The sequence below is a fragment of the Castor canadensis genome, chromosome 14 (genome assembly GCF_047511655.1).
Source record: "Castor canadensis chromosome 14, mCasCan1.hap1v2, whole genome shotgun sequence".
NCBI lineage: Eukaryota > Metazoa > Chordata > Mammalia > Rodentia > Castoridae > Castor > Castor canadensis.
In genome coordinates, this window is record NC_133399.1 from 62,780,236 (window position 1) to 62,793,698 (window position 13,463).

The 13,463-nt window shown below is 46.6% G+C and overlaps 1 protein-coding gene and 1 long non-coding RNA gene across 4 annotated transcripts in view; one reads left to right on the forward strand and one right to left on the reverse strand.

The window, feature by feature from the left end:
- LOC141416870 (uncharacterized) overlaps positions 1-2,603 on the reverse strand; it is a 21,557-nt gene extending 18,954 nt beyond the window's left edge. Inside the window, exon 1 of the long non-coding RNA XR_012441441.1 lies at positions 2,164-2,603. This is a non-coding gene — a long non-coding RNA (uncharacterized lncRNA). The remainder of the gene's footprint in view (positions 1-2,163) is intronic.
- Dusp26 (dual specificity phosphatase 26) lies at positions 779-10,444 on the forward strand. 3 transcript variants are annotated; one of them, XM_074054660.1, is made up of 4 exons: positions 779-903; positions 2,880-3,169; positions 4,797-5,011; positions 6,306-10,444. In XM_074054660.1, exons 2-4 carry the CDS (start codon positions 2,949-2,951, stop codon positions 6,503-6,505), a joined length of 636 nt encoding a protein of 211 aa, XP_073910761.1. In that variant the 5' UTR covers positions 779-903; positions 2,880-2,948; the 3' UTR covers positions 6,506-10,444. The 3 variants fall into 3 exon arrangements, with proteins under 3 accessions (XP_073910761.1, XP_020042399.1, XP_073910762.1); XM_020186810.2 differs by having other exon boundaries at positions 790-1,074; XM_074054661.1 differs by lacking the exon at positions 779-903 and adding an exon at positions 2,621-2,751.
- Positions 10,445-13,463: the final 3,019 nt, after the last annotated feature.

The window sequence follows — 13,463 nt, forward strand, 5'->3', positions numbered from 1 at the left end:
ACTCGGCCCCATCCTGAACTTACCTGCTTCCTGCCTTTCTTCTAGAAGACAGCTAGAGTTCTGCCTAGTTCTCAACTCCATGGGATAACATTCCTTCTCTCTCTCCATCCTCATCCCATCCCACCCCCATCCCACAAGGAAGTAGGCTCTGGGAAAGGCAGCAGTCCTTACCCTCAGGTCTGTTCACTCTTAGCCTGTACAAGAAAAGCCAGTGATGCTAAATATAACTAAAATGCAATACATAGAAAAGATGTAGAAATTAATTTCTTCTGGAGTCTGGGAAAAATGGAGTTCACTGTGAGCCAAGCTGCTGAAAAAGCCTTCCTGAATGAAACCTAAGGTGCATTCTCCATGGTAAGGGTAGGTGTTAGAGGTAGGAAAGGACGTGAACTTTGGAGTCAGACTGCCATTGTTTGATGCTCAGCTCCACCAATACCTAGTTGGGTGACCTGGGCGATTTACTTAGCCCTCCTCCTCTTTAAAATGAAGACCAGACTACCTACCTTATAGACTTATGATGAGGCAGAAAAGTGTTAAGATATGCGAAGCACATGCCTATGGTAAATGCTAATATGGGTACCTGATGATCGCTCTTCTGTATAATGAGAAATGGACAGATGAGTGTACACAGCATGTCTGTGTAATGAACTCACTCTCTCTGGGAGGAGTATGTGTGTTTGACACTGCCTAGGAAGGCTTGCAATCTTTGGGCAAAATGCTTTGCAATTGGCCGGCTATGACACCACTCAGCTTGCCTGCGAGGCGGTGCCGCCGTGGCTACGTGGATCTGTCTGGTCTGGAATCCGGGGCGGGCTGGTGGGGGTGCGGTGCGCCCACGCTGCGTGGCGGCTCGGGTCACTGAGTGTGAGACAGTGTCCCTGGGTGTCAGCAACGCACACACCGGTAGGAACCCTGCTTCGACGTGGGTGTCATGACTTAAAAATAGATGCTAATCCGGCAGCGCGCGCGAGCAGCAGCAGCCCCGGCGGCGGCGTTGCGGGAGATCATGGCCGTGGGGCGGCCTGCGCCTGCGATCGGCCTCGGGAACTGACAGCGCCCACTGCGCGCAAACAGGTAGAGGGGCCTCGGCTTCCAGACTCCCCCCAGCCTCGCCAGGCCGGGCAGGGGCGCGCGCTGGAGACTGGGGGCGAGAGGGGGACAAGCAAGGGGCATCGCAGCCCTGCGAGGGCTCCCTCCCTCCACCCTCTGCGTTGGCAAAGCGCTGAGGCGACGGCCATGGACCTGTTACAGCGGCGATGGAGGGAGAGGGCTGCGGGTGATGGGACTAGAGAATAACCAGGGGTGTATCCAGGGACAGAATGGGGCTTTACCCCTAGCAGACTCAGGGTCTGCTTTCTGCAGCTGGGCTCCTTCCCACTGCTCTCACCTTTCCTTATTACCGAGGAAGCAGGATCTATTAGGGGAAAAGGCTGTCTAGGAAGAAAGGGTGGGGTCTTCAGGTATGGGAAGGAAAGATGGTGGTGGTGGTTGTGGTGCTATATTTCTGTTTCTCCTGCCCTAGCCATTGAAACAATATTTGTCCCTACACACCTGAACATGGAGTCTTCCCTTTCTAGTCTTGATTCCCAAACCTTTGTTCTGATGTCCTGTGAGCACTTGGTCTCTCCCGCCCTGAGGGAAGGGAGAAGTGGGTCTGGTTGAGAGAGTGTGCAGTCATGGACAAAGATGGCCTCTCACTGCTGGACATTCAGTTGAGGTCTTGGGTGGCAGAAGGCAGGGAAGGGATTGGGAGTGGGCTCTGCAGGGTAGGCCACCCTTTCAAACAAGGAAGACCATAGGTGTGAGAGTCAAAGAGGGATGATTTGCCACAGTTGCCTGTCAGCCTAAAGGTCCCAGAGCAAGCCTCAAAGGCTGACCCTTTCCAGTTGTGAAGCTCAAAGTAGGACTCCACTTTCAGAAGGGCCTACTGCCCACAGATACTCTGAAACTCTTGGTAAAGCCCCTCGTGACTAACCCTCTGCTTGGGTGTGTAGGGTCAGTCCATTCCAACAGCACTAAAGATGGTGATTCTGAGCCTCTGAGCACCAGGCCTCTGGGATCTCTCATTTTCCCCTTTCTTTCTTCCTCTCCAGGCCCCATCATCTGCCCCTCCACACCACACACAGACACAGCTCCAACCCTTCTTTGCCCCGTAATTCTCACCTTAGAGATGAGGCTTGATCAAAGGAGGGCAGTTTGCCTGTTGTGTGGTTTACCTGTTGTGCGCATAGTTTGGCGCCTTCTTCCATTAGCTCTCACATCCCCAAACTTACTCTTTATTGCTGTTTCCTATTCACCCCATCCCCTTGTAGATGCTTCCCCTTGTGGCTGGCTTATCTCTGAGGCAGGCAGGTCAAGAATGGGTTAAGGCACTTCATCCCTCTGGCACCTAGGAAGCAGGCCTGGCATATGTTGTGGCCCCAGCTGTTGTTGTCTTCCTGCTGATTTTCTCCGGATGGGTCCAAAGCCACCCCCATCCCTATTCCAGCTCCCTAGACTCTCTGCCTATAGCCCCAGGCAGATGAGACCCAGATCCAGGCTGGCAAGCACCCCACACCCAAATGCCCAATGTTTGTATGTGCATGTTTGTGTTGGCAGTGGGGGTGGGGCAGTGGAGCAGAAACCCAGCAGCTGGGCAGCTCCCTCTTCTCGTAAACAAGGACATGTGACTCTCCCACCTCCCTGCATGACAGAACCAAAGAGCTCAGTAAAAGGAGCCGCCACAGCTTGAAGAAGAAGGCAATCCTGAAGGTCTTTACCTGGGCTGGCCTTGCTGTCCCTTGAAGATCTTCTCCCCGGGGCCCAGCCCAGTTGGGAAGGGAAGCAGCTGCTCTGGACTCCTCAAGTGTGTCTCACATCCCTTTTTCTTCCAAAAACAGCTACCTAGTGACCGAACCCATCATCACTACAGTAACCGTGCAGCTGCCAGGGTTCCTGCTGCCTAGAAAATGTGCCCTGGTAACTGGCTTTGGGCCTCCATGACTTTTATGACCCGCTTTTCCCGGAGTAGCTCCAGGTCTCCTGTTCGCACAAGAGGGAGCCTGGAAGAGATGCCCACCGTTCAACATCCCTTCCTCAACGTCTTTGAGTTGGAGAGACTTCTCTACACAGGCAAGACAGCTTGTAACCATGCTGACGAGGTCTGGCCAGGCCTCTACCTTGGAGACCAGTATGTACCGGGTAGATTGGGACAGTGGCTGTGGGGCGGGGTGTGTTTGGAGGTGGGGTATAGAAAGGAGAAGGGAAAGGGTGGCAGACAGACACTGAGTTGTGTTGCTGGTTTCAGGTCAAAGACTGAAGACAGAGGGCACATGAGTACAGGCTGGAGGATTTGGGGGAGTTTGAACAGAATTATTGAAATACTCACATCTGGACAGAAAAACTCTTATTCATTTAGCAAAAATTTAGTACTGACTGCCAAGGCTATGTACCAGGCACATTGCTCTGACCTTCCAGCTGTTGAACTATGGCTCTGGAAAAAGGCAGCCACTAAGACAGGAGCAGGAGGTAATATGCTGAAGATGTGGTGAGCTGGGATCTCTAGAGAACAAGCAAAGCCACAGTGTCTTCAGGGGCTACAAGATGGGTGTTAGGGAGAGAGGAATATCAAAGGAAGGGCAATCCCTCCTTGTGTCCCTCAAGACCTTTATCCTATGTGCACGAGGATTTTCTTGCATGCATTTTCACCCTTAATCTTCACAACTGCCTCCTGTAATAGGTACTAGCTCCTCCCTCACTGTCCCCAGGTTACAGATGAGAAAACTGAAGCTCAGGGGAGTTGTGAGTGGCCCAAGGTCACACATGTCATAAGTTGCAGAGTCAGGACTTGGAGAGTCAAGTTCATTGCTCTTTCTCCTTAAGGAGTTTGCATAGCGTAGATAGAGGGTTTTGTGGGGGGTATCTACCACTAAGCAGAAGGGGAATGGGCCAGATGAACATTTGAAGGTGACATTACAAAACAGGGTAAATGTGAGCCACAGAATAACTGCCAAAACCAAAGAGGATTCTGGGTGTCAATGAGCCTATAAAGTTATTGGGGAGTTAAGTTAGCAGGGAGCCAGGCACAGTGGTATTCAAATGTAATCCCAGCCCTTGAGAGGCTGAGGCAGGAAGGTCTCAAGTCCCAGGTCAGTCTGAGCTACATAGGAAGACCCTGTCTCAAAAAAAAAAAAAAAAAAGAAAGAGGAGGAAGAAGAAGAAAAAGAGGAGATTAACAGGGATACCACATAAATTTGTTTTTATTTTTAATTATTTTGATGCTAGGGATACTGAGCCAGGCCCCTGACCCTAGCTAGCAAGGATGCTAAATGTGAGCAGTTCTGACAACCCTCCTGATGCTCACATCTTCTCTGCAACGCTCATGTCAGTATGTTGATTTCTCTTTGCTTGAATACCTGGTGACAGGAAACTTATTCTGTCCCAAGGTGCTCTAAGGCTTCTTTGGCTAGATCCCACTGTTAATACACTGACATGTTTCCCTACAAAATTAACCCTTTGATCTTATTTCTGCTCTTAAGGCCCTGTAGATCAAGGAAAACCCCACTTCCTCAGAGCACTCTTTCAATATTTAATTATGATCATTTACACCCCATCCCCTAGTCTTCTCTTCTCCAGCCAAAACATATTCAGCTCTCTCAAACACTGTTCACAGGACAAGACTTCAAGTCAGTGCCCCTCTTCCTCCCTTCAGGGATGTTAATACATACAGTAGGACCTGGAGCCAGTGATAGTACCTGGACCAAAAACTTCCCTGACACCTGGCTTCCCCACCCTCCTCTAAACTCTGCTCAATCCAGGGACATGGCCAACAACCGCCGTGAGCTTCGTCGCCTGGGCATCACTCACGTCCTCAACGCCTCACACAACAGGTGGCGAGGCCCACCTGAGGCCTACGAGGGGTTGGGCATCCGCTACCTGGGTGTGGAGGCCCACGACTCACCAGCCTTTGACATGAGCATCCACTTCCAGACGGCTGCCGACTTCATCCACCGGGCACTGAGCCAGCCGGGAGGTAAGAGGGGAGAGCCAAAAGGAGGAAAGAGTTAGGGACTTGAAGTTCATGAGAAGCCCAATGGGCCAAGTATGGAGAGCTATGACAAAATGTTCACAATATAATGCTAAGGAAAGAAAAATATTCTCTCAATCCTTTCTGTTCAAGGCAATACATAAAAAAAAAAAAAGGAAATTGTCCAAATTGTTAAGTGCACCTGGGTGGTAAGATTGTGGATGCTATAGGTTTTGCATTTTGTTCTTTAAACATATTTCTGTGTTTTCCAGTTATTTTTTACCTTAAGCAAGATAACAATGCTTAGTGATCAAAAGAAAATACAGTCTTCATCCTTAGACTTAACAACCACAGATGGAAAATATTTGGGGAAAAAAGTCTGGACTAAATACGTACAGAATTTTATTTCTTGTTACTATTCCCTGAGCAATGCAGTGTAACAATTATTTGTGTAACATTTACACAAATGTAAATATTAGTTATAAACAATCTAGAAATAACTTAAAGTATATAGGAGGATGTGTGTATGCTATATGCAAATAACTGTGCCATTTTATATAAGGGACTTAAACATTGGATGGCTTTGGTATCTGCAGGGAATCCTGGCACCAATCTGCCTTGAATACAAAACAACTACGATTCATGTGAATAAAAAGATATGTAATGATTGAGAGAAACAGCAAGATAGAAGAGTGGGGGAGCCAGGCACGGTGGTACATGCCTGGAGTCCCTGCTACTTGGGAGGCTGAGGCAGGAGGATTCATTGAGCCTAGGCCAAGATCTTGAGGCCAACCTGAGCAACAGATCAAGACCCTGTCTCAAAAAACAAAGAACAACAACAAAAGTAGGGTGGAAGAGACTGAAGACAGCCCAGGTTCAACACAGAGGTGTTTCCTATTGATGCACTCAGCAAATATTAACTGAGACTCTGCTCTGTGCAAATCTAGGTTTTAAGTCAGGGATAAGTCTTTGCCTTTTTCAGGTTTACAGACCCTGAGGGGCTGCACGTCCTCTCCATCTCACTCTGTTGAGGCCTCTCCCCTTGCTGGAAAGTGTGTTTTTGTTGTTGTTATTGTTTGTTTTGGGGGCTAGGAACTGAATCCAGGGTCGTGCCCGTGCTAGACACACACTGTATTATTACCAAACTATACCCCCAGCCCAGGATCTGTCGACATTAAGGAATAGCACTCACCTGCACCCATTCCTGTCTCCATGCACCTCTGCTTACCTTCTTTCTATTCACCTGTCCAGATCACCCTGCTTCTAGCCTCCTCCCAGCTGATTCTGTGTCTCTTCACAGGGAAGATCCTGGTGCACTGCGCTGTGGGCGTGAGCCGGTCTGCCACCCTGGTGCTGGCCTACCTCATGCTGTACCACCACTTCACCCTCGTGGAAGCCATCAAAAAAGTCAAGGATCACCGAGGCATCATCCCCAACCGGGGCTTCCTGAGGCAGCTTCTGGCCCTGGACCGTAGGCTGCGGCAGGGTCTGGAAGCTTGAAGGGAGGGGAAGGGAAGTCAGGCCAGGCCTGTCAGTGGGTCCCTGGCTCCCAGCTGGAGAGAGAGGTCCAGGTGGCAAGTAGTAGAAAGTCTAGATAACCCACCCTCCCCTGGTGGCTGGAGAGAAGAGGACCCCAGCCACTCTTGCTCTTTTTGGGAGGGGATAAGGAATAAGACTGGGTAGTGTGGTGGATGGACTAACTGTAGGTAGAAGTGGTCCTGGGATTCAGACACTGCTGAATTCCACCAAGGTGTGTTCAGTGACTAGTAGTCCCTTTCCCACTTTGTGTTCAAGTGTTCCCTTCTGTCACTTACTGAAGCAAAAGGGCCATCTGTATCCTATGTCTGAGCAGGGAGTCAGGGATGCAGAAGCACGGGTGTATACAGACCACAACATAGAGACAGAATAGAGAAGAGATGGTGTGAAAAGCCATGAATCCAGAGGAAGAACTCACAGGTTTGTTACTCCAAGCACAGGAAGAAGAGGTGTGGGAGGTTTACCATGGGAGCTGCTCATGGTCGAAAGAATGACAGAGGTGCATGACTCAGAGTCTTCAGATGGTAACTTGCATACTGGATCCAGGTGACTGGGGAAAAATAAAAATGGTGGAAAAGAAGAGAGATCCTTGATATCATATACAGTTTTAAAGGGTTCTGTGCCTCTCTGCTGGGAAGCCCAGCTTTGGTGGGCATAGCTGTGGGCCCTGACCTCCTCATGATGGTGATAAATACCTCCACCAGTTTTTATGGAAGCACTAGGAAATCTTGAGCTGCTATTTCCAGATAGTCCACAGAGAGGCAGAAGAGCACCAACAACTCTAGATCTACCGCTGCTTTGTGTCACCAGGAAACCAGATCCTCCTCTTTCCATGCTTACCCTGGGTCTGTCTGTGCCCACTAGTCCTCATTCCATTGAGATAACAGAATATCAACGTTAAATCAATCCCAGCCCTGAATCTCCTACATTTAGGGGTTTGTGTTTTACCTGGTGCCACAGTATCGAAAAGGGCGGGAGAGAGATGACATAACTGCTTTCTCTTCTAATCCTTACAGGTGTGCTCAGAGGAATGTAACACGATATCCTTAGCAAAGTTAATCAAAAATGAGCCAGTATTTAATCATTTCTCTTAGACCATATTTGATGACAGCCCTTCTCATGGTTTGAAGCTAGCTCCCATGATACTCTTCTGTCTTACTTTCAGCCTAACAGCTCTGTTTGTTTCCAACAGTCTGTAATTTGTCCTCTTTCCAGTTTCCTCACCACCCTGCATCCTTTCCTTCTTTTAGTAACCAGAATTCCAGATCTCTCAGAATTTTTAGGTCTTAATGCTCCCAAGTAGACTTATAAAATAGGAGGGAAGAAGCTCTGTGGACTGGAGTCTCACGATTTGGGCACTGTTGAGAGACAAATTTCTCTGAAGGACAGAGGGAGGCCTTGGTTAGCAGTGGTAACTCTTATTAAAATGTGTTAATCCCCTTATCAGAGCCATGAGCCACAGGACTTAGTATAACTAAAAGAATTCAAGGGCTGGGGATGTAGCTCAGTGATAGAATGCTTATCTAACATTCATGAGGCACTGGGCTTGCTCCCTAGCACTGGAAATAATAATTATTAATAAACTCAAAAATACCTCAGGCTCTTAGAAAGACTCGCTGTAACTATGATCAGATCAGGATAGCATACAAGTTAATCAGCACCTCCTTTGTATTCGTCTAGAATCCACACCATTTTTGTTCAATCTGAATGTACCCTACACTTTGTTCCTGATTAAAAAAACTTGAGAATGTAATTCTAACTTTTAGTAGTGAAGTATAGCTACTTAAGTATATCTGACAAAAACAAACAAACAACAACAAGAAAAAAAAAACGGCATCCAGATTATCTTTGCAGAGCAAGTTAAATCTTTTTATTATTTAACAAAAGCCATGATACGGCTATGCTAGACATACTTCTGTCTTCAGAGATACAAACTCCTTTAATCCTCATAAACCCCTTGAGACGTAGGTGTAAGTGGCAATGCTTAGGAACGGGTGATCAAGGTTATCTAATTTGCCCAAGGACATATGAATAGTAAGCGGAAGAGCCAGAATTAAACCTGGCTTCTCTGGTTCCAGAATCTGTGTATAAACATCATATTGCTACGTTTTGCCTTCAGCTCCTCCATGTAAGGTTGTATGTAAGTGTGGCAGAGGGTGAGTGGGCCTGTGGTGTCAGACATAGGAAGAATTGGAATTGCTACTGAGCAACTCCCCCAAACCTTCAGACTGGCTGCTCCACTTTCGCTGGCTTTGATTGTTTGCATTTGGAAATATTAGTTGATTGAGGATCCCCCTGTCTTTTCTAGATTGCCACTCTAAAGAGACCTATGTGGTTCAAAGAGAAGGAGAGGGAGCCCACAACCTGGTCATCACACAGGTAGAATCAGTCCCATCCTCCAAGCAGGCCTTAGCGTGACACCTGTCGCTCCCACCTACCAAAACTGAGGTTCCGTGTCCAGCTCCCTCCATCCTAGTCTTAAGCAATTGACCATTTGGACCAAAACAAAGGGTCTGAAAATTAACAGGAAGAAATGTACTCCTGTTAGATGCAGCCTGTGCCTCCAGCTACCTGAGCCTAAGTCTTCTGTAGGTGACATCCCAGTCAATCTTGTCACTCTGCTCCTTCCCTGGTCTCTAGTCTCCACCTCTGCAGTTGATGCAACCCCTTGAGGCAGACCCTGGAGACCACTGGAGAGAGGGGATGTTTGCCTGATCCTTCACCCCTGTAACTAGTCCAAACTGAGAGGTGCACAGGGAGTGCTGCTAAGAGTAAACTGCTGCTTCTGAGCCCCGGAATAGCAGGTGGAACTGGGGTGAGACAAGTAGCTGATTCAGAATTATGCTGGCTCTAGAGTACTCCATTTTGCTTTAGCCAAGGGTCTCTGCTAGAAACAGATGCCTTAAAAGGAAATTTGAGGCTCAATAATAGAGCACTTGCTTACCATACTTGAGAACCTGCATTCAATCCTCAGAACAACAAAAAAGAAAAAAAAAAAAAAAACCACACATTTTTTTTTTTAAAGGTTGGTGGAAGGAGAGAAAAACCCAAATCTATTGACCCTGTGGACTGTGCCACCTTACCTGATATATTAATCTATTTTCTGGTCCTATAACAGAACACTTGGTGCTGGGCACTTTCTAAAGAAAAGAGGTTTATTTAGCTCACAGTTCAGAAGGGTGAGAATCCAAGATCAGGTGGCCCCAGTGGTTTGGTGACTCGTGAGGACACCCTGGCTGTATCATATTGTAGTGGATGGTGTCAAGGTGGGAGCATGTGTGAGAGGGAGATCACATGGTAAGACAGAAGGCCAGAGAGAGATTCAGGGGTCTTGATCTTTTATAACTCACTCTCAATAAAACTAGCTGAGGTCCCATGAGAACTTTACTTGTCCCATCCAAGTACAGTGCCACTAATGACCTAACTACCTTCCACTAGGCCCCATCTTTTGAAGGGCCCACCACCTCTTCATATCACTGAGTGATTGCACACTGAAGACCAAACATGAACCTTTGTGGAATAACCTACACCCAAACCATAGTACCTGGCCAAAGGAATTTTGCTTATATGATTACAATCAAAACCTTGAAATGGATATTAGCCCTGGGCTCAACCACATGAATCCTTAAAAGTATGAACCTTTTCTTTAGTATGAGATTTGATGTGAGAAGGATTGGACCCAATTGCTTGTTCTCTAGAGGGAGGCAGTCATTAGCTAAGGAATGCTGGTGGCTTTTAGAAGATGGAAAAGGCAAGAAAGTGAATTCTCCTCTAGAACCTCCAAAAAAGAATACAGCCCTATTGACTGCTTGATTTTAGCCCAGTGAGATCTGTCAAACTGGTGACTACCTAGCTATAAAATAATAAATGTGTACTGTAAATAAATACATATTGCTTAAGCCATTAAGTGTGTGGTAATTTGTTGCAGCAGTACAAAACTAATACAGGCCCTTTGACTCACCATGAAGAACTGACCCCGTGGACATCCAGCCACTGTTAAAAATGACAGAACTGGGGCTGGTGGAGTGGCTCAAGTGGTAGAGCACCTGCCCTAGCAAGCATGAGGCCCTGAGTACCAAAAAACAAAAAAAAAAAAAGACAAGACTGGTAGTAGGGCAAGATTGTGGCTCAGTGGAAAAGCACTTGCCCACCCATGCAAAAGGACCTGAGTTCAAGCCTTAGCACAGCATAAAATAGTAATAAATAAATAAGACTAACCTTCAACATGGTCTGAAAATTTGAGACCTGGTGATGCAAAAATACAGGGAGAAGGATTCATCTGAAAAGGACTTTGAATAGGGTGTGGGAGTAGAGGTGGGGTGCAAACTGGTAACAGAAGGTGTTTTGCTTATTGTGCTTTAAAATTACTTAAATTTGGTTTTCCAAAGACCTTATGACCCATACTTGCACATGACAGCAATCTGTCCCGTTCTGAAGGGTTGAGTGCCTGCTCTCCTACTCACCTCTTCCCGTTTCTCACTATTTTCTGACACCAGACCTGCTTCACTCCTTAAGATCATTCACCTGCAAACTGTGGGGTAAATCAACCCCACCGCTATGTCCTAATACCTTTCCCAGAAATATAAGATACTCCTTATCCTAAGAAATCCCTGATTTTCTTCCAACCCAGATCTTCCCCTGCCATTCCTGGGATGTTCTTAGTTTGTGGGCAGTGGTTGTTGGCTTTCCGGATGACCTAGGATTTTTCCTCTGATTTGGCAGACCCTTAAATCTCCAGCCAAATTCCCATTCAGTGTCAGGAGCCAGCGTAAGAGAAGGAGTCTTTCAGGAAGAAATCTCGGAAGTACTTGGGGAAAGGCCCAGCCTTGCCCTTGGGAAGCAGGGAGAAGTTTATGTTCCCAAGCCGGCTTTTGATGGTCTGCAGACTACAAGACAGAAACCTTCTCTTTGGCCTATGTAACTCTCCTTGGGGCGGCTGTTTAGGCTGTTAAGAGATATAGAGATAAAATCAGGCCCCTCCCCTCTGACCATGGCGTTTATTCACAAACTGGGTTAAGGCTGGGCAAGTTCACTGTCTCAGTTCATAACCTTGAGAAAGCCTCATCCCAGTTGTGATTAATAATCAATGGCAGCCTGGGAGAGGACACGGCCAGAGGGTGAGTAAAATGCTGACCTGGGAGATAAGCCAGAGTTTGCTCCAAGAATGTCCAGGAGAGACCCAGAGCAGTGGCACAGGGCCATTCATAACACTTTATCCCAGCCCCACACACCTTAGCCCCTGCTCCTAGGAGAGAGGGGGCCCTCACTTGGATTAGGAGAAAGGAGAGATATGTCTCAAAATTCATCACATGAAGGGTAAAAGGAAGCAAAGTGAGGCTGAACACCCAAGGGCAAGGCTCTTTCCATTTTCCTCTGCCAAGACTTGCTAGGTACAAAAAAAGCTTCCAGCTGCCAAGCAAGATGAACCTGGGATCCAGCCCAACTTATTCACACAGGTGAATGATCACAACCTCAAAAAAATACCTCAACAGGAGCTGAGGATGTTGTTCAGTGATACAGTGTGGCCTTGGTGTTCAATGCTAATACCCCAAGGCCACAGGGGGTGTCAGGAGAATGTCAAGTCCAGTGACCCTTTTTCTTTTCTTTCTCTCTCTCTTTTTTCCCCTTTTGTTCTTTCTTCCTCTCTCTTTCCTTTTTTAAACTTTTGTTGGAGACAAACATCTTTATTAAAGATACTACTGAAAATCTGGCAAACATTTCAAAACACGTTTGAAAGCATGCTTCCCTTTTCAACTGACAGCACTTTGAAAAAACAATACGATAAAGCAACTCACTTGAATCAACATTGGTTCAAAGTCCCTGCTTTTTTGACTGCATAACTTACGTTCTCACATAAGCTTAAAACAAGTGAGCTTAAGTCAACATTAACAGATTAGCTCCATGAAATGGAAGTTTGTGCTGTTGATGAATCACAGTATGTTAGGATTAAATATATCCATTCTTTTCTATATTCCTGGCTCCCAGGAGGCAAAAAAAAGAATCTTTAAATACACATGACATGTGGGTAATAGGCTCTCACCTATTTATATACTGCTGTGAAGTATTTTTTGAAGAAACCTATGCAAAGAAGCTAGCTTAGTGATTTTTTTTTTGGCGTGGGGGAGGTAGGGGAAAGGGGTGGAGAGGGTTGCTAGGGATCAAACCCAGGACCTTCCTTGCACATGCTAGGTTAAGAGCTTTACCACTGAGCTATATCCCCAACCCTGAATCCCAATATTTCAAATAGATTTCACTGGGGCCACTGATGTAAAAGGGGGACAGGAGAGGAACCCCACTATGATTCAATCAAACAGCTCTACTTTTCTTTTGTGTATATGCAGATTTTGTTTTGTTTTTTGATGCTAGGGAATGAATCCCAGGCCAATCACATGCTCTACCACTAAGGTATACTCCCAGCTCCTGCTATTTGTTTCTAAATATTACTGCATAAAAAGATTATGCTACTTAAAAAAAAAGTTTGAAAAACAGCAATCTTACCTAATCCTTCACCTTATAAATGAGAAAAATGAGAGCTAGAGAAGTGACTAGAAGGTACAAAAATAGCACCAAAAACAGAACTCAGGTAGAAAGAGATTGCCAGGTGTCTACCTGTATTCATTACCCCTTCTCCTTTTATTAATAGACCTTCCCTGAGCCTTCCCTAGGCACATGACTGTCCAGTGAGAGACTATATTCAACAGCCTCCCTTGCACAGAGATGTGACCATAAGACTAAATTCTCACCAATGGAAGGCAAGCAAAAGGAATGCTCTATTTCTTACAAGGAGAAGGTTGTCCTTTCACTCTTTGGTGCCCTTCCTTTGGGATGGGATACAAGATAGACAACTGTTAAGCCAGTTTCTGTTGCATAAACAAGGGAAATCTCTCAGGACACTGGCAAGGTGCAAAAGAACCTGGGTCTC

Coding starts and splice junctions, on each gene's coding strand:
- Dusp26 (XM_074054660.1), top strand. CDS start 2,949: ATGTGCCCTGGTAACTGGCTTTGGGCCTCCATGACTTTTATGACCCGC. Junction 3,170..4,796: donor GGCCTCTACCTTGGAGACCA/GTATGTACCGGG, acceptor TGCTCAATCCAG/GGACATGGCCAACAACCGCC. Junction 5,012..6,305: donor GGCACTGAGCCAGCCGGGAG/GTAAGAGGGGAG, acceptor GTCTCTTCACAG/GGAAGATCCTGGTGCACTGC.